Raw genomic sequence first — 24,167 nt, 5'->3', positions numbered from 1 at the left:
CGTTTGCTTTCCAGAATATAAAAGGCAAAATCTGAGAGGTGAGATGGGCTTGGGATCCTGAAGAGTGAGGTGACTATAAGGTGAACAAGTTTGGGAAATTAAAAAATAGCTGATTTGAAGGGAGTGTGCTGCTGTCGATCACACTGAAATAAGAAAACATAAATGCAGGACCCAAACAGATCCATTTCCCCAGCCACTGTGAGACAGACAACCTATTAGACTCACTGGAGTTTGTGGAGTGTTGGAGTGAGGGGGATAAAAAACCACAAAGGAGAAGAAGAAAGTAAGGCCTGGAGAGGGTCATTACACTGATCTGAGGATGGTTAACAGGGGAAGGATAAAGGAGCAGAAAGGAGCCTGGGGAATTGGAAGGCACACAGGGAGAGCCTGGATCCTGTTGAAGTTTTAACACACATGTTGTGGGTGTTAGACAATGACAGTAGTGGTAGATTAGTAGTTTGTACTCCGCAGAATCATCTTTAAAATTTTAGCCAGGTGTGGCAGCATACACCTGTATTGCCAGCAGTCAGAATTCTGAGGAAAGTGTATCACTAATTTGAGGCCAGCTTGGGCTACACAGTGAGACCATGTCTCAAAAATAAAATAAAATAAAATTCAGTATAGAGTTCTTCTAGGGCACTGACAGCTCAAAGTAGTTGCTAGAAAAAGACAGGGCTCCCTAAAGAATATTTCTTCTTTTTTTTAATCTTTGGAGGTACTAAGATTTAAACTCCAGCCTTGCATGTGCTAGTCAAGTACTCTACAACTTGCGCCATCCCCCAAGCCCTTTTTCTTTTAATTTTGAAATAGCATCTTGGATTTATAAATTTATAAACAGAAGGACCATGTCCTCTTAAATTTCCGGTATGCTGGGATGACTGACACATGCCACTATATCCAGATTTTATTGGTTGAGATGGGGTCTCTTAAATTTTTTATACAACTGGTCTCAAACCATGATCCTCCCCATCATAGCCTCCTGAATAGCTAGAATTACAGGCATGAACCACCACACTAAGCTAGTTAACAGTTACTAGAGTTCATTTCTAGGTGTTGTGTTTTAACTAGATACTGCAATGTTACGGTAAAATGTTAGCAGAGTACGTACATATCGAAATACTGGAAAAGTGGACCCAGCAGAACACTCTTAACACCCTCTTCTGGGATCTGAAGAAAAACTACTAAGTTACTCTGAGTTGGGTTTCCACTACTTACAATGTAGGTCCTAACCAATACTACAAACAAGAAACAAGAAAAAGTGGCTTAAGCATTAAAGGTGATTTATATTGGCTTATTAAGCAGGAAAGTCCAATAGTAACTCTGGCTTCAGGTCTAGTTTGATTCAGGAGCTTGATGATGTTGCTGAGGACATGTCTTTTCCTGTCATTCTTCTGTATCTCCACAGTGTTAGTGTCCCCATGAGACTGGCTTCCTTGGTGGTGCATTGCACTACATAGCATACCATTCCAAAAGAAAAAAAAATGACTTCTTGGAAGCATCCAGAAAAATAAATAAATGAATAAATAAATAAATCTCCTCTAATCTTCCCATCCTCAAATAGTTCACAAACCAAGTAATGAACTGTGGTTAGAGGATAGAAATATCCTGAGTAATTTTATCCAGAAGCAAGTTACAGAGAGAAGAGTCCTGGTGTGGCACTGTGCACTTGGATTCCCAGCATTCAACAGACTGAGGTAGGCAGGATAATCAGGAGTTGGAGGCCAACCTGGGTCACATAGTTATGATGCTGCTTGGGAAGACATATGCATGGGGGGGAGAGACCGAGAGACAGAGAGAGAGAAAGAGAAATGTGCACTTATTAATAATAGATCTTGTGCTTTATAAGTAGTACTGCTCCCTGAACCAGGATTCTGTCACATATAGCAAAGATATAGCTAAGAAGAAAATTAACTTGGACTAGATATCACCTACTATGATGCTAACTGTGTTAAAAGAAAAAATATTGTTCCATGATGTCCTTTTTCCTGTCTGCTAACACAGGTGTCCAATTGCATTTCAGTTATTGTTGGGGGCGGGGGAGGGGGGAGGAGGGAGGGCAGGGAGTTTCTTCGGGTAGCTGTTCTGTGAATTACTACTTTCAGGGCAGCCTGGTTCTCTGTCTCTCAAGATATCCCTTTTCTTTTATTCTAGAGAAAAGTATTACTGTGCTGAGGCATGAGGTAAATTCTCTTTTTAGTTTGAAAACACAATCCTTCTTTTCTCTATCAGAATCCAAAAATAAGTTTGTGTATTCCAATGCATCATAGTCTTTTGTTCCTAAGTGTATTTAGAGTTCATTTTCTCTTATGGAAGAAACATACCTAATTAAGTTACTATTCTTTTCTACATAGCTTTTCCTAAAGAGATGGAGGAGAATTAATTTTACTCCCTTAGAATATGCATGAACCATCACAGAGAAATCTGCAAGTCTTCTGGTTCATTTATTTGCATGTTTGTTTGTGCCAATACTGAGTCTTGAACTCAGGGCCTGAGCACTATCCTGTAGCTTTTTCTGCTCAAGGCTGGCACTGTAACAGTTGAGCCATACTTCAGTTTGGGGCTGGTTAATTAAAGAGTTTCGCAGACTTTTCTGCCCAGGCTGGCTTCAAACTTCAAACCTCAGAACCCAGCCTCCTAGGTAGCTAGGATTCCAGGCAAGAGTCACCAGCCCCTGCTTCTGGTTCATTTATTCACTGAAGAAAGCTATTTCTAGGCTGGGCTCCAGTGGTTCATGCCTATAATCCTAACTATTCAGAAGGCTGAGATCTGAGGATCACAGTTCAAAGACAGCCCAGATAAGAAAATCTGCGAGACTCTTTATCTCCAATCATCACCAGAAAACTGGAAGTGGCACTGTGGTTCAAAGTGGTAGATCACTAGCCTTGAGTGAAAAAGCTCAGGGGTGGAAAAAAAAAAAAAAGGCTCAGGGACGATGCCAATGCACTGAGTTCAAGCCCATGACCAACCAAGCAAAAGGAGGGGGGTATTTCTTATGTCCTCAGGGCATCCCCAGAGAGATTATGCAGAATAAACCACACATTTAGGAAACAGGAGTGGATGAAGCTTAGAGATCAGTGGAGACAGTAAGGGTCACAGGAAACAAGTGCAGGGGTCAGTGGTGGGGAAGTGAAGACAACAGTGACTCTAAGAGGCTATGGGAAATTTCTAGAAAAGGGAGCTGTGCGTTGTTAGACCTTAGAGGCTATTGACATTCCAGGCAGAACTGAGGGATTGTTGGGAATAGAAAATAAGTGTTCACATTTCAAAGACTATTAAGAAATTGTCCCTTGAAATAGGAAAAAAAAACTGTCAGAGTACAGAGAGAGAAGCCAAAGAACCTTGTGCCCTGTGACAGTGGAAGGAATTCTGGAACTAAAACTACCTGGAGAAAGGCTGTCTGACCAAGGCCAGGTGCTCAGCTGTGATGCAAAGGAAGAATCCAGGTGAGGCCCAGGGCAGGGAAGCGCAGGGAGAGCAGGCCTCTGCCCTCTTCAAGGTTGACAGTGAGTGAGAACAGGACTGGCTTGACCTTCATTTCTAACCTTGAGACCATATGAACCACAGAAGATTGGAGTTGTGGGTACAGTGCAACATCCAAGGAAAATCATCTTTTGAACACTTGAGGTGAAGGGGACTCTATTAAAACCAAAGTGAGATAGGATACAATTGGAAGTTGACTTCCGGGCCCCCAGAATTAATGCCAACTAGCTTCATAGGCTTTCTTCAGTATACCATTAATTTCCTAGTCACGTAATTGAATAGTTCGGAGATCACCTCACTTCTCCTTTCAAAAGTGATTTTAATACAAGGTCCTGTTATATACAAGTAAAATAGTATCAACTAGTGATGTGGGTGATGTAAAGAAAGTACTGCAATTTTCCAGAAGTCTTATATGCATTCTGGAGAAACATGGTTTAATAGGGTATCCATTACTGTGTACAGGAAGTAAGACCTACTGCATATTTAATACAACATATCTAGCATCCGCATACATACCTGTCTACCTCTGGCACCAAACTTCAAATCCAAGTGATCTCAAACTTTCCTGCACATGAGCAAAAGGTTTTTATTGAAAATGCAGGCTTATTGGTTCTAGTAGAGCCCTACAACTTGTATCACTAACAAATCCTCCAGAGGACCCTGTCACAGAAAAAAAGGCTTTAGAAAAATATCACTTTCTTCCTAAATGTTATTCATGCTTCACATCATAGTAGCTGGCCAATTTCAAGGGCTCAATAGATATGAATGATATTGTATTAACATGTTCCCAACCTTAACAGCAATAAGGCAACTATGATGACTTCTTGAATAACCAACTACATCAAGTTTTCTTAAGAACAGTCATAATTTGAATTATCCCATGTACAAAAATATAGCATGTTGATATATATTTTTTCATGTCAGCCAACTACAGGCTAACTTTTCTTTTCTCCATAAATCATTAGTCCTTAGCCAAATAAATTCTCTTTCTTCATTTTTCCATTTGCCACCCTATGAATCAATGTAGGAGGCAGGTTAAAAATGGAAAAGAACCCAAGTTCCAGTAGCTCATAGCTGTTAATCCTAACTACTCAGGAGTCTGAGATCTAAAGATCAAGATTTAAAGTCAGTCAGTGCAGAAAAGTCCAAGAGACTCCATCTCCAATTAACCACCAATAATACCATACTAGAGGCATGGCTCCAGTGGTATAGTACCAGTCATTCATAAGCAAAAAAGCCAAATGACAGCACAAGACAGTTCAAAATCATGGAAATCCAGCACAAAATCATGGAAAACTCCTTTTGAATAAAATATGGTACAGGTATGAACTTTTCTATACTATTTGTAAACTTTACTACATAATTATGGGTCTCAACTGCTAAACTAAGCTCTAAAAACAATTCTGAATTCTTCTGGCCTTCCTTTAATACTATTGTTACATATTTATTGACTTACTAATTGAGCACATTTGCTTTTAGGGTAAAAAGGTAGCATTTTAAATTAAATGATATAAGTTACTATAAGTGACTGTCATTACATTTTTTTTAACCCAAAAGTACACAAAGACTGGGGAATTATGGTAATTTCATATGAAAGCTTTGCTTTAAAGCTTGTAAGTATGAACCAACAAATGATCCACAAATGACTTTTCACCTCTTGTCCTGGGCTTCAAAGTGAATTTTCTTTTAAAGGCACCTAGTTAACCCCTTACTTGATCATGTTCTTTTACCTTTGGCCCAAAACATCTCAGTCAGAGGTGACTGTATATCTCTGAAGACTTTCTAACACCTCTTGAAGTGATTATTTATATCATTTTCATGCAAAAATATCAAGGCCCAGTTAGTATACAGAGCTGTTTGTTAAAGAACAATGTTAGATAGCTCTGCAGTCTGCCACCATTGCTGGTAGCTTTCTGAATTCTGAACAATGTATATGCACACTAAGGGATGGAAACTAAGTTGTGTGTCTCATAAACGTTCCAACATCTGACCCTATTTATGAGCTTAATATCTTCTTGGGCATTGCAATCTGAACAACTACATTAAATTTTTAGTTGAATCCAGTAACCTATCCAGCAGATATTAGAGAAGAGTTGATGAAATACATGGATGTTTAGATAGATAGCTATTCCAGACATGGACCATCTTATGGGTGCTAAAGAAATATAATACTTTAAAAGGTTTTAAAGTAGTTATTTCCTCAACGTCTTTTTTTTCTCCAAACATTAGACCAAGCTGCATTGTTTACAAAAATTTATTCATACAAATTTTACACACTTTATATAACAGTTATCAAAGTCCTACTTATAGATATCATGTGTGTAATAATACTTGATTAAGATTTTTTTATAATCAGTTGCACACAAAATAAGAGCTTCAAGACTAACATCTACCTAAATTATCACTATATCATAAATCTGCTCCAGTGGAGTAAGGCTCTTGGCATTTCTAAAAAGTATACAAAAGATTTAACTAGGTGATCACTATAAAATGCTTGCAACTAGCCACGAGAACACTAAATGAGACTTCATAAATAAAAGGTTAACTAGAGCCCTATTTCACCACTAACAGCTGACACAAACACAGAAAACTCTGCCCATTATCCAAAAAACAAATAATTAAGACTAAAATGCAAGCTGATGTGTTGCAGCATTATAGGGCCACTAAATAGCCATCTGTGATTCGTGGCGATTTAAAAGGCGAAGAAAGGCACTAAAGCTGCAAACCGCATCCCACGTCACATAGCCTGAGGAGCCTGCAGAATTAAAGAAAGATTGATCCTGTAGCAGAACTCAGGCAGAGATCGAATGCCTGTTTTCACTGTCTGCAGTGGGATCTCCTGGCAGCATCCATCTGGCCTGGGAATGCAAATACGATTCTGTGTTCTTTGATGAAAGACTGATTCATACTGATCAGATCCAAATAGGAAAAAGAAAGGTCCTTTGAACTTTACAAACTAATGCTTAGTATTTTTTTTCTTCTTTTTTTTTTCCAAAAAATAATGTGCCTGAAATTTGGAAGTTGCTGCTTGATCTGGTTGCTGGGTGATGGTTCTTTTGTTTATAAAGATTAGTCTATATGTTCACGAAATTGACAGGATACAGACATGCTTTCTTAGCCAAGAAAGGGTCCAAGGGTGGATGGTGGGAGCTTACTCACCTCACTCTTGACCACAGATATAAGATAGTACTCATATATATGAAGATGAGGTTTAAGTGGTTTATCAGTTAATCAAACTGAGCAACATATGAACACTACACATTCTAATATGACAAAGATTTCACTTTATGAAATAAATTTTACTAAGCAATAAAGCCATAATGTAGAAAAATACATTTTACCTACAAACTCAAGAAACAAGAAACAAAAGAAAACAAACATATTTAGTGCAGAATTAGTGGTAGCCACACAGGGTTCCTAAACTTTACAATAACTGCTTGCATCAAACAATCACACAAAAAGTAAAACATGAGAAGCATTCACAAGTTTAAGAGAAATGAATGTAAAAATGGTGAACTATACTTAAACAGTGCAAGAGGATAGGAAGGAGGAGTCGAAAGGAAAACGGTGCTTTCTACAGAGCAGGGCTCAAGGGGGTGGGGGTGGGGGGAAAATCCTGGCCATTTCACAAGATGAGAAGCATGGACAGCACTGGAGAAAAACACATTGTACTTTGCATCCATTTCCACTAACCCAGCACCCAAATATCAGTTAGGCAGTGGACCTGTGAAAGGACTGGACCTGTCCCCAGATTCCCAAAACTGGGCAGCCTAAAACCAGTCCGTCTTACAAGGTCCTCCCACTGCCTTGTGCTCTACCTTTTCCAATATACGACTATTTCCTTCACTTAGATCCAATTGCTCTAGCTTTGGGATATTAGGTTCCCTGGTGGATGGGTAACTACAGAGAAGACAGCTTCCTCTCCCAAGTTTGTCTGTCTGCCCGCTGCTCCCCTCCCCCTCAAAAGCTACTTGTCTCTCTTCCTTTCCCTCTCCCTCTCTCCCTCTCCATTCCCTTTCTCTCTTCCTCCCTCCTCCCTCTCTTCTATGCAGTTCCTCATCTCTTCCTGTGGGGAATGGTGTGAAATCTGGGGAAAAGCATAATTTGGATCGAGCTGCTGTTTTATTAGAATTTCTTCCTGGGCTGAGAGTCTGAAGAGAGACAAAAACACATAAAAGTAGATTCAAAGAAAGCCAAAGTATTGGAATTATCACCCAGCCAAGTGGGCAATGCCCGCTGGAGTTAGTTACGCCGGGATTGGAGCAGCCTGCCCCAGAGACTCACTGGGAAAGATGCCCTTCAGCAATTCTCCAAATCATCACCTCAAAAATCTCCCTGGAGCAGGGCAGCATTTGTTTATGTACAGTAGCAAATGGTCCATAATAATATGTTCAGGCTTGTGGTGGATAAAAATACTATCCTTTTAATTCCAGTTTACAAAAATAGGAGTAATATTCAAAACAATGATTGTCTATTTTTCTATTTATTTTATATAAAAACATAAACAGCTCAGGCAAATTTTCAATCGGTGTGCACGCTTTGTATGAATTTTTCCTCTATATATTTATATATATTCTTAATATATAGATTTATAATATATCTCAATAATTGGTCCACAAAGTATATCTGTGCATTCTCTAGTGCTTTGTAAAAAGAAAAAAAACAATATTATTATCAAAATATCCATTTAATGGCTTTACTTCATACATAAATACATGTTTGAATAGAACACATGAGCGAAGATGACTGTTCGGTTTGGAAAACGACTTTTCATTGTGTCAGGGTTGCTGTGTACACGGGGGTAGCCGGTAACTCAGAGCTACAAATACGCTATTCGACGTCCTTTGTTTTTAACCCTTTGTTTATACCTTTTCCCTAGGACGGCCGCTAAGTATTTCTTGACAGCCATTTGTTTCCGGTAGCGGCTGTAGCTGTCCGTGAAGATTCCGTCCGAGTGGCGTTTGGAGAGCGGCTCCGAGTCGTCGTGCGCGCCGCCGCCCAGGCTCCCACTGCGCGGAAGGGACGGGGAGGGGCGGGGAGGAAGGGGGTGGCGGGGCGGGAGACACAGATTCAATAGCTGCGGGGTGCCGGCGGACCCCACCCCACGCGGGAGCGCACGGGGCTCGCCCTACCCGCCCATCGCCATCCGTGGCCAGCAAAAGCAGCCAAGGGGGCGCGAGCTGAGATGGAGACACCCACCCCCTCAACTCCTCCCTCCCCACCCAGGACTTTGGGGACTCCCCCGCCCCAGAAAAACCGCATTCCCTTTCTCCAAACGCTGCCTTTGAACAGTTCACCACTCGTTCATTGGTGCTAAACTATCCTAACTACATCTTCAGATATACCACCACCACTACCACCACCAGCTACAAAGAACATGACCAATGGGCCCTACGTGCCACGTGGGCCGCTGCCATGGAGTTTATATCGATCCCGCCAATGGCTAATCAAGAGCCAGGACCCCTTCTCCTTCCGCACGCTAACTTGAAAAACGTGATCATAATATAAGTCGGCAGGCTGAAGGCAATATTTTTTTCCACCGCATGAATTATTCATTGCGAAAATGTAATCTGTCTTCCCGTGGGCTTTATGAAAATGTGGCCTTCTGCGGAGATGGCCTTCACGGAAGCCCTGGGCTCTGGGTTTGTCGGGCATGAGCGAAAACTGTTTGCCTGAAGTGTCCAAATTTGGGGAATTTGTTTACTTCGATTGGAATTTCCAGCAAGGGCAATGCCTCTCCTCCCTCCCCCCAAAAATGGCATGCTTAAGAGAAAGAAAACAAGAACAAAAAAAGAAAGAAAGAAAATGACAGCCAAGCCTCCCTGGAACCCGAAAGGCTCGGGGTGCTGGGGAAGGGACCGCTTGATTTCTCTTTCTTTTGATCCAAAACGGATCCAAGTCCCCAGTTTTCCTGACCTCTTCCCCTCTCACCGAGTCTCCAGGTCTTCCGCCAAATTCAAAGCTGCGCTGGGCAGCCAGTTCCCCCATCGACCCGACCCCGGGTCGCAGACAGATGCACACCCACCCCACCCCGCCCCACCCCGCCCCACGAGCACGCGCAGACGTAGAGGCCGGGGCGGGCGGGTGCGCGGCCCGCGCGCTCCCCCACCCTGCGCGGCCCGCACGCGCGCACACGCGCGCCCGTTAACTCTTTCCCAAACTCTTACCCCCCAGCCGGGGCCACGAGGGACTGCAGGTACTTCCTGGCGGACAGCTGGTCCAGCACTTTGCGGTAGGCCATGTTAAGGATCCCGTGGGCGACATCTCTAACGAGAAGACAGAAGTGCGGGCCTAGGGGTCACTACCTCGGTCCCCCCAAGTGACAGCTTGGGGGACTCCGGAGAACCCCGGAGCTTCTCTGGGGAAGTTTCCGAGTTGGAATGCTCGGGTCTGGAATCCGTCCTGGCCTCTGGGGGTGACAGGGATTGCATCCGGGCTCCGCGCCCACCGAGGCTCACCCTCTTGGACACTCCCCGCTACTAATTTTCGGTCGCTCCCGTGGGATCCGAGAAGAACGCTCCCCCCGCCCCCACCCCACCCCTCTGCGGGCCCCCACCTGCCCCCCCCCCGCCCCGGCCCGCTGCGTCCCGGGCGGCGCGGGCCGTACCTGTGGCCGGCGGGGTGGAGCGGGGCGTAGGCGTCGTGCAGCGCGGAGGCGGGGCTCGCGGCGCCGGGCGGCTCGGCGTCGTACCAGTCCTGCAGCGGGCTTCCGTCCTCGTCGTAAGCCTCGTCCTCCGGCCTGCAGGGTAGCCAGAAGGAGTGGTCAGTTCAAGTCCCTCCCCAGCTGCCACCACCGATCGTTCCGATCGTCCCTTCCTCAGCGAAAATCCCCCAGCTGAAGAAGGGTCCTTCCTGGGTGAGCCGGGGTGGGGCAGTGGCCGGGAGGAACTAACCCCACCGACTCGTCTGCCTCCACCTCCCCCCCTCGCCCCCCAATCGACAGATACAGGGTTGCCCTCGCCGGTCACCGCCTCAACGAGCTGCGAGAAACAGAGTCCAAGCTGTCCCAGTGTACCTGACCACTGAAAAGGACCGTTCCCCGACCCCTCCTGGCGCCCCAGCCTCCCCCCCCCCGCCCCAAGTAGCGAAGAGAAGGAGGGAGGGGACGAGAAAGGCCCCCAAAGGGAAGCGGCGACCCACGCGGAGGCTGGAAGGGGGAAGTTCCGATCGGAGAGGACGGGCGGCCGGGGTGTGCGGTGGCCAGGTCCGCCAGCCACCCCCACCCAAAGCCTCTAAGCCCCGGGGAGCCCTTTCCCTGCGCAGATGTAGGTCACGGAGAACCTCCGAGCTTCTATTCTGGGCCGCAGAAAATCTGGCAGGAACATGAATAATAGATGCCCCTAAACTTAGCCGTTTTTGGCGACCCGTTGTGTCGGAGCACGCCCGTGCCTCTCCACCCAGGGAAGAAGCGCCAGGCACGTGGAACTTTGAAAAATAGCTGGAGGCGAAGTAAAGGGGGCTTTTTTTTCTTCTTAATCCACGAAATAAACAGTCTACGCTCATCCGTTCGGGATGGGCGGGTGGCCGGGGCCACTGGAAGCTCACTTTCTTCCCGGAGCAGGGGAAGGGACTACAGGGCAAATCCATGTTCTGCGGGGAGCTGGGCGACCCCACAAGTCGTCCCGCATCAGCCTCCTCCATCCTTGATACAAAGCGGATGGGCCAACACGCAAAGCCCCATCGCTTTAGGCCGTTGGATTGGGCGAGTGTCCGGGACAGGTAGCACTCACTAAACAGGATTGGAGTCCCCCTTGGTCCGTCCGTTTGCTTTTCCTCCATCCCTGGAGAGGCCAGAGCAGCCGGACGAGAGCTCAATCCCTCCGTGACCGGGTCTTTCTAGCCACTTTCTGCCCTGAGTCCACATGCAAGGGTCCCAACGCCCAATCTAGAGTCGGTCTCTGCCGCCACGTCGCTGGTCAGCGCTCCCCGAACGCGGAGCGTCTTGGGCGCGGCTCCCAGAGTGGCCCCGCCGCTCGCGTCCCGCGCTCCGCCCTGCCCCGAGCGCCACGCGGCGCAGTCACTTCGCCGCCCGACTCACTCCCACCGTCCCGCACACCGGGCGGGGGGGGGGGGGGTTCTGAGGCTGCAGGAGGAACCCAAGCAGCGCTGCACGATTAGAAACCCGGGGTGAACGGGGTAGTGGGGGTGGGGGGGAAAGAAAGAAAGAAAGCCAAGGTTCCAGCGTCGTGAGATGCGCTCGGCGCTCCCCTCGCTCCCGCCTGCCTGCCTGCTTTCTTGTCCTCCTTGGCTTTCTCCCCCTCGCAGTGTCCTTCTCCCAAGTCGCTTTTCCTTTACCGTAACCGGCCAGCAACCCCCACACACGCCGCCCCAAGATAGTGTGGGGACTCAAATTCTGGTTGGAACCCGGATCCCTGGAAAGAAAGCTCTCTGGGGCAAAGAATTGGAACGGGCGGCCGAGGAAGGGCGGAGAGCGGGAGACCCCGCCCCAATAGTCCCGAAGCCGCCCGAACAAAGCCAAGTCGCACGCACAAACCCCAGGCCTAGTTCTGGGAGCCCAAGTTCTTGGAACATCATCGGAAGAAGCCAAGCTGGGGACCCCGCACCGACCCCTTCCTTGGAAGCAGGCTGGGGGAGGGGCCTGAGCTCACCGGCTCTGGCCGAGCCCCTGGGCTCCGGGGGGCTGGAGGAGGGGCGCCCAGCCCCCCCCCCCCGCCGCCGCCGTGCGTCCCGTCCGCTACTTAGTGGGCTAGGGGACGGGGTGGGGATGGGGGTAAGGGGGGGGGGGCAAAGCCAAAGCTGGATCCGATGAGGAAGACGACCAGGAGACATCCGGCGAAGAAAAGCCCCAGCCCAGCCTAGGTGTCCAAGACTTACCTGATCCCGGGGAAACGGAGTCCGGCGGCGGCAGGTGAGCAGTAGACGCTGCTGTGCATTATTATCCCATAGACCAGCAGGGCCAGCCTAGCTCCGCTACACATGGTCATCCTGCGCAGGATAGAAAAGAGGGCACGCAACGGGTGAGAATGCCCTGGCCTTCCAACCTCCTGCCCCAAGAAACTCCGGAGCTAGGGGAGAGAGCTAAGCTCTGGCTCCTGGAATTGAATACCACTTAGCCAGAGTCTTCGTGCGCCTGGCCACTTGCTAGACTTACGAAGGGGGAGGGCGGATATGTATGGATATACTCAGTGCCCAGTAACTAGCCAGACCTGGAAACACTAACTCGTACCCTGATGCCTATACCAGACCGAGAAAGAAATAGCCGTAGGCAAAAGAGTCGCTTAGTTCGCTGAGATCTTTTCCCACTCACTATTCAACTCTTACCCCTGCTGGCGAAGGTTTGCTGCCAAGTAGGACGGCGGGCAAAGGGCTCCTTCGAGTTTCTGCGCTGGAATCACAATCCGAGAAGCATCCCCCGTCTGGCGTCGGTGTCTAAGGAGAAGCCGCAGGGATGCGCAGCAGCCGGAGGACTCGTTTGCTGAGGCTAGTATTCTGGTCAAAAGTTTGTACACGCACGGAACTAAGAGGGAGCGTGACACCGACAGAAGGGGGCGAGGAGAGAGATGTAGAAGAAAGGAGATGAGCCAAGGGGGCGGCAGGAGGGAGGGGGGGAAGTGGCCCTAAGTCCACTGGGAGAAAGAATCAAGATTGAGGAAAAGAGGGAAAGTCAAAGGTAAAGAGGGAAAGTCAAAGAAAAAGGAGAGGAAGGAAAAGGGGGAGGGCTGGCTGCGGAGCCGGCCGGCCTCTACCGAGTCAGGAAGCTGCAAGAGTCGGCAGAGCCCTCTCGGCTCTGAGGTCCGTCGGGCTGCCTCTGGAGGTGCGGCTGCTTCTGTGGCTGCTGCCAGTGGTAGCAGAGGTGACCGGCCTTCTGCTGGTATTTATATGTGCAGTTAGCACACCATCTATCCGAGCATGGCTTCAGGAGAGCTGTCTGTGTCAACATCTGTCTGCCTGTTGCCTTTAAGTACAGACTATTTTGTTGCACTGTTGCGCTCCGATTTTTATTCATGAAATGACTTCCTTTTTTTTTTTCTTCAGTCACGTAATGATCGAGTATCAGTAAAAGACGTCAGCATCCTGGTCCCTCAAGGAACATATTAACTATTCTGTGCTGTCCTCTAGGATGATAAAATCCGGAGTCATCGACTTCTCATAAACACCTTTCACTCATACAAACCAATCTTTAAAAAGTCCAATTATTTTGATGGTTTTCAATTTTACCCACTTTTCAAGGACAGGTAAAGAATGCAAAGAAATTGGAGAATGGTAAAAGTCATGTTTGTTTGTTTTTTAACTGTAAGCCTCCTGTACGTCTTCTCTCTCTCTTTTTTCAATCAAGCCTTACCAATGAGAGCTCTGGCCTCTGGAATTAAGCACCATCAAGCTCTCCTATTAATAAATTTAATTTAGATCTCCTAATTTCTTGCGTATGTTCTTTCAGATAGACAATTAAATGTGGAAGTCGTTTTGTTTTTAAAGGGAAGTCTTGGAGGATTTTCAGTAAATCTCTAATGAGTCTGGCTGTCGTTGACAGTCTGGCTAGGAGTAGATTGATTATAAAGCTTAGGCTAGGCCCCAGAGATAGGCCAGTGGAGCTCTCCAGGTTCTTGGTGCTGAATTGTTGGGGCACAGATGCTCCAAATGTTGAAAATTGCCATTGCTTTAATTTTCACCAGAGCCTCTAAATCTGAAGCATTGGTAATAGGACTATTAATGTGGCAGTTCATTGTCTAAATTACCCCAGTGTCCAGGTGAATATTCCCCCCTTTGCTGCATCCATGAACACCCTAATGTGGACGACTCTCTCGTACCCTGCCTCAGGTTTCAGAAAAGAGCTTTCTGTCTCTCATAAGTCCTTACTTCTGGGTCTCTCAATTTCCTCTTTGCACACCTTCACACTTTCTGTGGATCTTACTGGTTTCAAAAATTGAAACTGTGGCGTCATGTTTTCCACAAGAATTGAAATTTTAAGATTTTGAGAGTGAGAAATATGATTTTTACACTTTCTTTACAAGTTGAGTTCTGTAGAGAAATACAGGCAGGCTGGGAAAGGAGGAGAATTCCTAGTGCAGTTTATTCACTGAGGATTTCTAACAGAAATCCCTTCCTTAGGAGTCACTCATTATTTTTTTTTAACTAAAATGACATAGGAAGGGGAAAGCAATAAGGAAAGACCACATCTATGTTGGATCTTCCAAGTCCCTGAGCAGTTCAAGGAAATTTATGTCTACTCCAGTAAGAAATCAGGGGTCTTATTTCTTTTAAAGGAAAATAACCATTATTGTGCATTTTCATTATTTGGATCTTACACAAATTAGAGGAAATTACAATCAAATGGGAGTGTTTCCCGTTACTATGATTTGGATCTAACATTCAAATAAGCTATTTTTAATTCTGCATCATTTTTTTCCAAGACAAAATGTTTTCCATTCTTAATGACTTTCCTACTCTTGAGATTTAGTGCTTCCTCCAAGAAGTCAAGGTTTTGTTTGCCTAGTTGGGGCCATGAATGGCCCAAACTTGTTCATTTTCTCTGACTTTCCTCCTAGCCATGCAGTGGATCACCCATCTTCAAGAAAGCTTCCTATGTACATGGATGTGTATCTCTCTGTCTGGGCTGCATATGTTGGCCGGTTTGTGTTGCAGAGTTTACAGACGTGTATTCTGTGTTCAGCTCAGCTCCAGCTTCCACACAAAGAGCCTGCGGTGAACAGGACGGGATAATCAAGCCGAGAAATCCTTCTTACTAAAGTGCCCCAAGCTATTCCCTACTGTGGTTTTCCTGACTTCCGCCCCGCTTCGCGTCAAAGGTGAGCCCCATTAAAAATCCTTGCTCAGCCCTCCCACGCGAATTCCGAAATGAGTTCAATTTGGAGAAATAGTTGAAAATCTCCAAGATTTCCTTGCACAAGTCACCATCCAGCGTTAGTAAAGGGAGCCACCATGTGGGGAGTTGGTTGCCTTGACCGCCTATTATGATAGGGGAAACCACGAATGGGAAAATCTGCGAGGATGAACTGTGAAGTTGGAGGGCCTTGCAGGTGTCTGCGGCTTGCAAAGTCTGTGTCACCTGCACTGGTCCCGTGTGGGGACTCTGAGAGGGGAACTTGGGGCCCAGCGGCCCCAAGCTCAGAAACCTGTAGGCTTGAACTGCAAAGGCTGGAGTGAAAGACTAAGCCGAGAACTTCACGGTTCCTGGTCACTGAATTCCAGAAAAGCTGTGCCATCTGCCGGGGCCCCACGATCTAACCACCAACCCCGTCCCACCCTCAGCAGCCTTTCTAATTGGGCCCGTTAGGCACCGTCCCAGCAGGGAGCGTCCAGCTCCTCGATCTCTGGCGGTGGAGGGAACTGGTCTGGGGAGCAGGGAAGGTTGCTGGCGGAGGAGAAGCCAAGGCAGGCCCCAGGGTCCCACAACCACCTCACTTGTCAAGTCCACCGCCAAGGGCCAAGAGCTCAGGCCCTTTAAGCTTTCTTTAGGTTGGAAGGTGTAAAACCTCAAAGACCAAAACTGCCTCCCTAACTACCCCTCTGGAGAGTGGGAATTTGCTCTCTGCGTGGGAAGGGGTGAGGGGAGGTGGACTTGGTCTCCGAGACCTCTGTGGAGCTCAGAGGAGAGGACCGTCAGCCTGGACCCCAGCAAACCTGGCGTAAAGTGCTGGGCTGAGCCACCGATCCAAAGGACCCTTCAACAAAAGCAAAAAGCACCCTGGGCTAGGAAGAGAAGCAGGGAGGCTGGAGGGAGAGGAGACTGGGGAGGAACCTAACAGGGCAAAGAGCCTTCTAATTTTATTTTATTCCTACCCAGTTTCTCTCACACAAAGGGATTTTTATATCCTCCTGCGGTGACTGAGGTTCAGAGCCTGGTAAAACCTCCAGATTTCCTAAATATAACTATAAATGACTCAGGTGGGGAGGGGTCCAGAAGTGGGACTTCCTGTTTACAGAGAACACAAAGGAAATGTCAAGCCTTCTTCCCAACAACCCCACTCCTTCCCCTTATCATTTGCCTGGCTGGCAAAGTTTCTTTCCCAATGAAGAAAGCAAAGTCAGGGATGTTATTATAGCTGGAATAATGGTCAGTTTGAGAAGTTAAAGGAACCAAGAAACTCTCACAAAGAAAAGTCTCACCTGTGTGTTCCCTGAGTCAGAGTGACTGAAGATGATGTTCGGGGCCAAAGTATATGGAAAGACTTTGTTGGACATAGTTCCTGTTTTATATCCTTAGTCCTTTCAGATAGGAAAACAATTTCTGATCTGATATGGCAAATGTAGCTAAACGTCGAACTAACCAGTTCCCTGAATTATTTCCTCCCCCAACCCCCATCCTGGAGATGTCCTTTCTGATATCCAAGTCTTGGACTTTGAGTCAACCCTCAATTCAAAGAATTATTTTAGCCTTTGGAGTAGATTGTTGTAACAGGAAGAATATGTCTAGTCACTTTGATTTGTAAATGGTTTCACAAGAGTGAATGCTATAGTATTTGTACTCTCTTGGCTCCTAAGTTCCAGCTCTTTGAACCATCTCTACTTAGGCCCTTACTTTCCTCAACCTAAACAGAAAGTTTTGTGCGTATCTTCATCCTGATCATCATTTTCCAGACCCCATTTGCAAATCACTGGTGAGCAAGTGAAGCAGGACTCGATTCTCTAGGTAAGATTTCCACTCCTTTCCTCCTGACCCAGTCACTTACACCTCCTGGTACTTTACATGAGTCACTTTCCCTTCCTTTGGTTACGTGCCTGCCTACATTGCCCTTCACCACCCACTCCAACAGATTGAGGCTGACCATTTAAAAGGAAATGTTTATATAAAGCATCAAGACTGGAAAACTATGCACTCTCATTCTGTTCTTTCGTAGCCAGTTCTCAGCCAGTTTTCACTAGGCTCTAGTGAGTGCTTTTTGTGAACAAGCTTGATGCAGAACATTATCCTCTCCTCTGAATGACAAAGTGGATTATAACCCTGTATTCAATTTCACTCTCAACTTTCTCTCCTCTGACTCTTCCAGCAAAGGCAGTGACTAATGACTCACTTCATGCCGATTACACCTGGAGGGAAACCCAACTGTTCTGCAATAGAACATCATGACCATCACTTACTGGACTGCATGCATCATGATCTCCTGAACTCACTGTGAAATAAGAAGCTGGTGAGCTGATAAGAGTCACGACTTTTCTGACCTTCAGGGTGTGATGCCTCACATACTCTGAAAACAACCAAACTACATTAGCAAAGCATTTCTCTCTAACACAGATGGCAGAATTGCATATTCATTGGTCCTCAGTGGACCAAGAAATTTTGTGGGTTGTTTTAAGGCACAAAGTAGACAGCAAGAGAAGACAGGTTGCAACTTTTCCTGTGGTTTTGGGTGATTTCAATTGTCCCACATGTATGCCTTTTCTAAGGCCCAATAATATAAACATGAATTTACTAAATGCCATAAACATATACCCCAGACTTCACTGAGCAGCATCTGCCCAAATCTCCTGAGATTTCCTGAGCATCGCCTCTTAAAAACTAAGGAGAAGGAAACTCCTCTTCTGTTTAAATTCTCTTTTCAGAAAAGGCCTAAATACTGGTGAAAAAGCTTGGAAAGTATCCATGAAATCCAATATCAGCTCCTGAAAATGTTGAAAGAGGGAACTGTCTGAAAAATAAAGCAAGGTATTTAGGTGCAAACCAGATGAGATTGCTTTTGAATTTGACAACATCTCGAATTTCTGCTCCCTGCCCCCAGACTGTCTTACCAACAAGTAGAAATATATTTGTAATAATTCTGTAGACTTTGCTTTTCATCATCCTTATTCCTAGCATGTGGTAGTATCTGTAAATACTTTTCTCTTTTGTTTTTCCCAGTACTGGGGATTCAACTCAGAGCCTCGGAGCTTCAGGCACTCCACCACTTGAACCACACCTCCAGTCCTTTCTGACTATAGTATATAGGGTCTGCTTTATGTCCAGGCCAGTCTGGACTACAAACCTCCTACTACTGCTTCCCAACATTGCTGGGGATGACAGACTCCCACAACTATCCTCAGTCATTGTGCTTCCTCTGTCTCTAGAATAATAGATGGATGCCATAGCACCCAGCCACTACATGCTAGCGTTCTAAATTTTTATGCCCAGGGCTGGCCTTGAAGGGCAAACACCAAATGTCCATATTCCAAATAGGTAGCTAGCATTTCAGGCTTGAGCCACCATGTCCAGCTAGGATACTTTTTTCTAAGTGCTCAGAATTGAACACAAACGTATACAGGCTAGGCAAATGCTCTCCTACTGAGTTACATTGTCAGTCCATACAAATACATTTAAAAATAATCTCTTTCTAACAAAATATATACAGGCATGATTATTTTATTAAAACTTAGCATCTTCATAGAAAATGTTATATTTATCATGAGTTTACTATTTGAAAACTATTTCTCTCTATCTCTTTTTTTTTTTTTTTTGGTCAGTTGTGGGGGGTGATCTCTGGGCCTGGGCACTGTCCCTCAGCTCAAGGTGGGCACCCTCCCACTTGAGCCACAGTGCCACTTCTGGTTTTCTGGTGATTTATTGGAGATAAGAGTCTTACAGGTATTCCTGCCTGGGCTGTTTTTGAACCGCCATCCTCAGAGTAGCCTCTTGAGTAGCTAGGATTACAGGCTTGAGCCACTGGCACCCAGCAGAAAACTTTTTCTTTAAATTGCCTTACATCTTCCTTCAAAGGGGCTGTGCAATGTTGCCCAATTAACAACAACAATATTGAGTCTTGCTAGTATTTGGCCCCTGTATTCACAATCTTCTTCCTAATTTTGTTTCTTCTAGATTGGAGTCCATCAAACTACAAATGGTCATGAAAATGGAGCCTCATATGAACTATATTCCAAAGTTGTACCCTGGTCCACTGCAATAATGCATAGACCATGTCCTGTCTACCTAGACCTTCCCAAAGGATCCCAAATTTCATACTCCACCCTCTCTCAACAGAAAGCAGCAAAAGCAGTGGCCACCCTCATTCTCTATTGGTGGTTAGGTATACCATCTGAGAGTAAGGAAGTTAGACCTATTAATTAAAAGTTAAGGATAGAAGCTGCTGACAGCTAGGACAGGTTCCAACATGGCAGATGGAATGATGCAGCAAGAAATGCACACAGGCACACATGCCCTTAGGGGCTATGGTACATCTCTAGCCTAAACCAGTCAAAAACCCCTTTCATACTCGCACATGGAGACAGTATCCAATCATAGGGGAACTAACATGCTTGTGCTCTGAAGGGGAGGGCAATACCAATCAGGAGACCTGGTGAAGCACGTTCCCATCTGCCTCTTAACCAACCAGACAAGGAGCTTGCCCTTAGGAGGAAGAAGAAAGGGACCCTAAATCTAATGACTCTGGAGAAAAACTGTGACACCCAATTCCTAGACCCCTCCTTGCATAAGGAGTCCTTATTTCTTTTACTTTCAAATAAACCTACTTGGTCTGCTTTAAACAACAACAACAACAAAAGAATGACTTAGCAAACACTGTGCTACCATGTCTGTTCACAACATGCTTTATAGACACTAATGTTACTTCCATTTTACAGATGTGAAACTAAGGCTCAAAAAGAGCAGGTATTTATCCAAATTCAAATTCAAGTTTTAGTAACTCCAGAGATTCTTAATGACCAGAGTATGTTATTTTGGCTTACATATTTTCGCTACAGTTGTTATAAACCAAAATTATTCACAACAGCTTTAATCTATGACTTTACTCAACTGAGAAGTAAATTGGTTTCTTACTAATTTTCCAATTAAAAAGTACACTTAATGCAATTGAAATCAGTTGAAACTGGCTCGACTAGACTAGAAACATATCCCACATTATGGGTTTGATTTATAAAATAAATGTGCTCCTAAAAAACAGATACATTAATAGCATAGTTCATATTCTTACAAGTAGTAAGAATACTACCAAGAATACTACTACCAAGTAGTTCAAAAGGCTAATGTCTTACTGCCCCATGCCATGATTTTAATGATTTTATATTAAAGAATGCAGCAAAAGTTTTAGTGATGTTTTCAGTAAAAAAAAAAAAATAGTTTAAGCTTATCATTCAAAATCCATGATATCATAATATATTAAATCATGGTGTAATTCAATACCACAGAGCCATATGATCAAGGGTGAGTCAAGACTGTGGTGAGTCAAATGAGATGATGTATATGAAAAACTTCTACAATAGATCATAGACCACTAGAAATTAACATTTCTTCAGCTCCTGCAATAGCAGTAATATTCTCTGTGTTAGAAAATGTTTTCTCACTTAATCTTACTGTCCTGTGAAACAGGTTTAGTAGTTTTCTCCCTAGTTTTGCTGATGCAGAACTGGAACTTGTGAAGGTTAATTAAGTTACCCACAGCTAACAAAGTATGAAGAAAGATTTCAGACCTGGAACTGACCATTGCACAAGTCAGTGTACTTTTGCCTAACATCTCGCCTCCCTGAGGTTGCTGTATAACTAACATCATTTACAAGGGGAGAAGAGGCATAGTTGTTGGTTTGTTTTTTTTAAAGCTATGATTGTTTAACAAAACATCAGCTTTAACCTAAGTTTGAAGAACTGTTTCTGCTTTTCCACTGACATTGTAAAATAAATGAAGTTATATGTAACTGTCATTTCCAAGAACATTTTAACAGAGCTAAGTAATAAATAAGGTTTCACTCACAGGTATTTTAAAAGGTTTCATCAATATAAATACTGTAGTGCGTTGGGGGCATGACTCAAGTGGTAGAGCACCTGTCTAACAAACTCAAGGGTTTATGTTCAAGCCTCAGCACTTACAAAACAAAACAAAACAAAAAAGGCCAGGCGCTGGTGGCTCATGCCTGTAATCCTAGCTACTCAGGAGGCTCAGATCTGAGGATTGAGGTTCAAAGCCAGCCCAGGCAGGAAAGTCCATGAGAGTCTTATCTCCAATAAACCAGTCAGAAAACCGAAAGTGGCACTCTGGCTCAAGTGGTAGGGCACTAGCCTTGAGCTGAAAAGCTCAGGGACATCGCCCAGGCCCAGAGTTCAAACCCCACAACCAACAACAACAACAACAACAAAAAGGCTTAAAAGTAGAAGGCCTAGAGATTGAAAGCATGGATCAAGGGTTAGAGCACTTGCATGAGACCTTGAACTCAATCTCTAGTATCATAACACAAGGCAAAACAAAATATCCAATGTCATGCTGGCAAAATAATAGATTAAAGTATATAAATATAAAAAATAAGTACTAGTATCCAAATTCCAGTGCAAAGACTAGAATACTGGAATAGCTAACCATTTAAGGAAAAAAAAAAAAGAAAAATTACACTGCTACTTCATATTCCAAAATACATTGAAATGGATATAAATACACAAGTAAAATCACAAAAACTAGAAATATATTTTATATAATATACATATATTTACATTTAGAACTATAAAATTTTTATTTTTATTGTAAAGGTGATTATAGAGGCATTACCATTACATGAGGCATGTAATGAGTACATTTTTTAAAACTGTCATGCCCCTCCCTCATTTTCGTCCAGTTTTTCCCTCCAGACTCTCCTATCTCTCCCCAAGTTGTGTAGTTCATTTCCAACATAGTGTCTAGTGAATATCACTGCTGAATTAGTTCACCCTTTATCCTACTATATCTGTACTTACCACACCCACAAATCAGATAAACTTAAACTTATATACAAGACAAAGGGTACAGGAATCAAAAGAAGCAACAAAGGCAGGGAGGGGACAGGAAAAAAAGAACCACAAACAGCACAATTTAAAAAACCCTCTTGTTTCCATTTCCTGGAGTTCATTTCAATAAGCATCATTTTTGTGATCATATTGAGTCCTTGTGATCCTCTCCTAAGAATATCCTCCTTTAGTCTCACTATGTGAATATTTAGAGTCCTGTTGTCCAAGTGTAATTTTTATCTTTTATTATCCACTGGGTTTGCTAGCATATTTATAGGTACATTCTAATTACTACAAATGAGGGAAAACATGCAACCTATGTTTCTTCGGGTCTGGCTTACTTCACTTAATATATTTTCTTCCAAGTCTTTCTATTTCCTTACATATGGGGCAATGTCATTCTTTCTGATGGAAACATAAAATTCCATTCTGTACATATACCATATTTTCTTGATCCATTCATCCACTGAGGGGTATCTGGATTGATTCAATATCTTAGCTATGGTAAACAATGCTGCAACCTACATGGTTGTAATGGTGGCTTTAGTGTGGCTTGGTTTATGGTCAATTGTTCGGGAGTGGGATTGCTGGGTAATAGGAAGCTCTATGTTTAGTCTCCAAACTGCTTTTCAGAGTTTTTGGACAAGTTTACAGTCCCACTAACAGTGTGGTAGTGTTTTCTTTTGGCCACATCCCGTCTAGCATCTGTTATTGTTAATTTTCTTGATAATGGCCATTCTAATTGGGGTGAGGTGGAATCTCAATGTTGCCTTTATTTCCATTTCTTTTATAGCCAGAGATGTTAAACATCTCTTCTTGTGTCTATTGGCCCTTCTTACTTCTTCTGAAAAGTCTCTCTTTAACTATTTAGCCCATTTATTCACTGGGTTATTGTTTCTTTGCGGGTTCGTTTTTGGAGGGTTAAGTTTTTGAGCTCTAAGTATAGTTTAGATATGAGGCCCTTGTCAGATGCATAACTAGTAAAGATCTTCTCCCATTTGGTGGTCTTTCTATTGATGTTGCTAGCTATGTGCTGGGCCATGCAGAAACTCTTCTGTTTGATGCAATCCCATTCCATTTATCCAGTCTTTCTTTGGTTTGTTGTGATTCTGAATCTTACCTTAGGAAGTTTCCACCCATGCCAAGGAGCCCTACTGTTTCCCTTATCCTTTCCTGTAAGATTTTCAGAGTGTCTGGTTATAAGGGAAACTTTTAACTGATAATTAACCATCAAAGAAGTTGATGAATTGACCAACACTTGTTATTATTGAGTTTCAAGAATTAGGGACTATCCTGGCCAACTTAGTAAGACCTTGTTTCAAACAAAAAGAAAAATCTAAAAATAAATTTAAATGGCAGATGTAAAAATTCAGAGAAAGAGTTGGCATTACATATTAAATACAAGGAATTTAAATTTCAAAATACTGAAATGATCTGAAGAACATTTACCTATATGGAAAATACACTCACATGTAACTGAAAAGCCCTAAAGGACATAAAGCAGGCCATTTACAAAATTAAGCAGCACATTGGCAACAAAAATTTCTTCACAAAAAATAAATTATTCATTTTTCAAAGTAGGCAGTGTCCTGCTGTTCTATAGGAAATAAAATAGTCATATTCCTTTATATCTGTGTATTTTTCATTTACTCTCTTGATCTGTTAGAGGTAGCACTAATGTTTACACATGCATACATTGTTTCTAAAAGCTTGCTTTTGTTTTTTGGCTGGTTGGTTGGTTGGTTTGTGCAATGATGGGGATGAACCCAGTGCCATGAACATGGTAGACAAGCACAAAAAATATTTTTAATGTAGAAAATTGGAACTACTTATTTGCACCACCAAACACACTAGGAAACATGCCCTCAAGCACAGCTGGCAGGAGTATGTATTGAACCAACTTGTCCAGAGAAGAGTTTGTCAATTATGCATAAATTAACCCACTGATTCTACTTCTGTGAATTTATGCTGAGAAATAAGCAAGGATGAATATGTCCAACGATTAACTACAACCTCATTTACAGCACCATTG

The 24,167-nt window shown here is 44.2% G+C and overlaps 1 protein-coding gene and 1 long non-coding RNA gene across 4 annotated transcripts; one reads left to right on the top strand and one right to left on the bottom strand.

Annotated features, from left to right (window-relative positions):
• Positions 1–5,785: 5,785 nt before the first annotated feature.
• Positions 5,786–12,840, bottom strand: Adcyap1 (adenylate cyclase activating polypeptide 1). Of its 2 annotated transcripts, none has more exons than XM_070029479.1 (5): positions 12,763–12,840; positions 12,316–12,426; positions 10,088–10,219; positions 9,648–9,746; positions 5,786–8,489 (listed from the first exon to the last, which is right to left on the bottom strand). In XM_070029479.1, the coding sequence occupies exons 2-5, from the start codon at positions 12,423–12,425 to the stop codon at positions 8,300–8,302; spliced, it is 531 nt and encodes a 176-aa protein (XP_069885580.1). In that variant the 5' UTR covers position 12,426; positions 12,763–12,840; the 3' UTR covers positions 5,786–8,299. The 2 variants fall into 2 exon arrangements, with proteins under 2 accessions (XP_069885580.1, XP_069885581.1); XM_070029480.1 differs by lacking the exon at positions 12,763–12,840 and adding an exon at positions 12,668–12,739.
• On the top strand, positions 12,239–21,692 carry LOC138832103 (uncharacterized). Of its 2 annotated transcripts, XR_011373509.1 has the most exons (7): positions 12,239–12,349; positions 12,777–12,921; positions 15,113–15,248; positions 16,974–17,092; positions 17,451–17,591; positions 18,004–18,106; positions 19,250–21,692. It is a non-coding gene; the product is annotated as an uncharacterized lncRNA (long non-coding RNA). The 2 variants fall into 2 exon arrangements; XR_011373508.1 differs by lacking the exon at positions 18,004–18,106.
• The last annotated feature ends 2,475 nt before the right edge of the window (positions 21,693–24,167 follow it).

This window comes from Dipodomys merriami, unplaced genomic scaffold, assembly GCF_024711535.1.
Source record: "Dipodomys merriami isolate MVZ:Mamm:240054 unplaced genomic scaffold, mDipMer1.0.p SCAF_2, whole genome shotgun sequence".
Lineage (NCBI taxonomy): Eukaryota > Metazoa > Chordata > Mammalia > Rodentia > Heteromyidae > Dipodomys > Dipodomys merriami.
The sequence above is the reverse complement of the archived record's forward strand: the minus strand, read 5'-3'. Positions and strand labels throughout refer to the sequence as shown.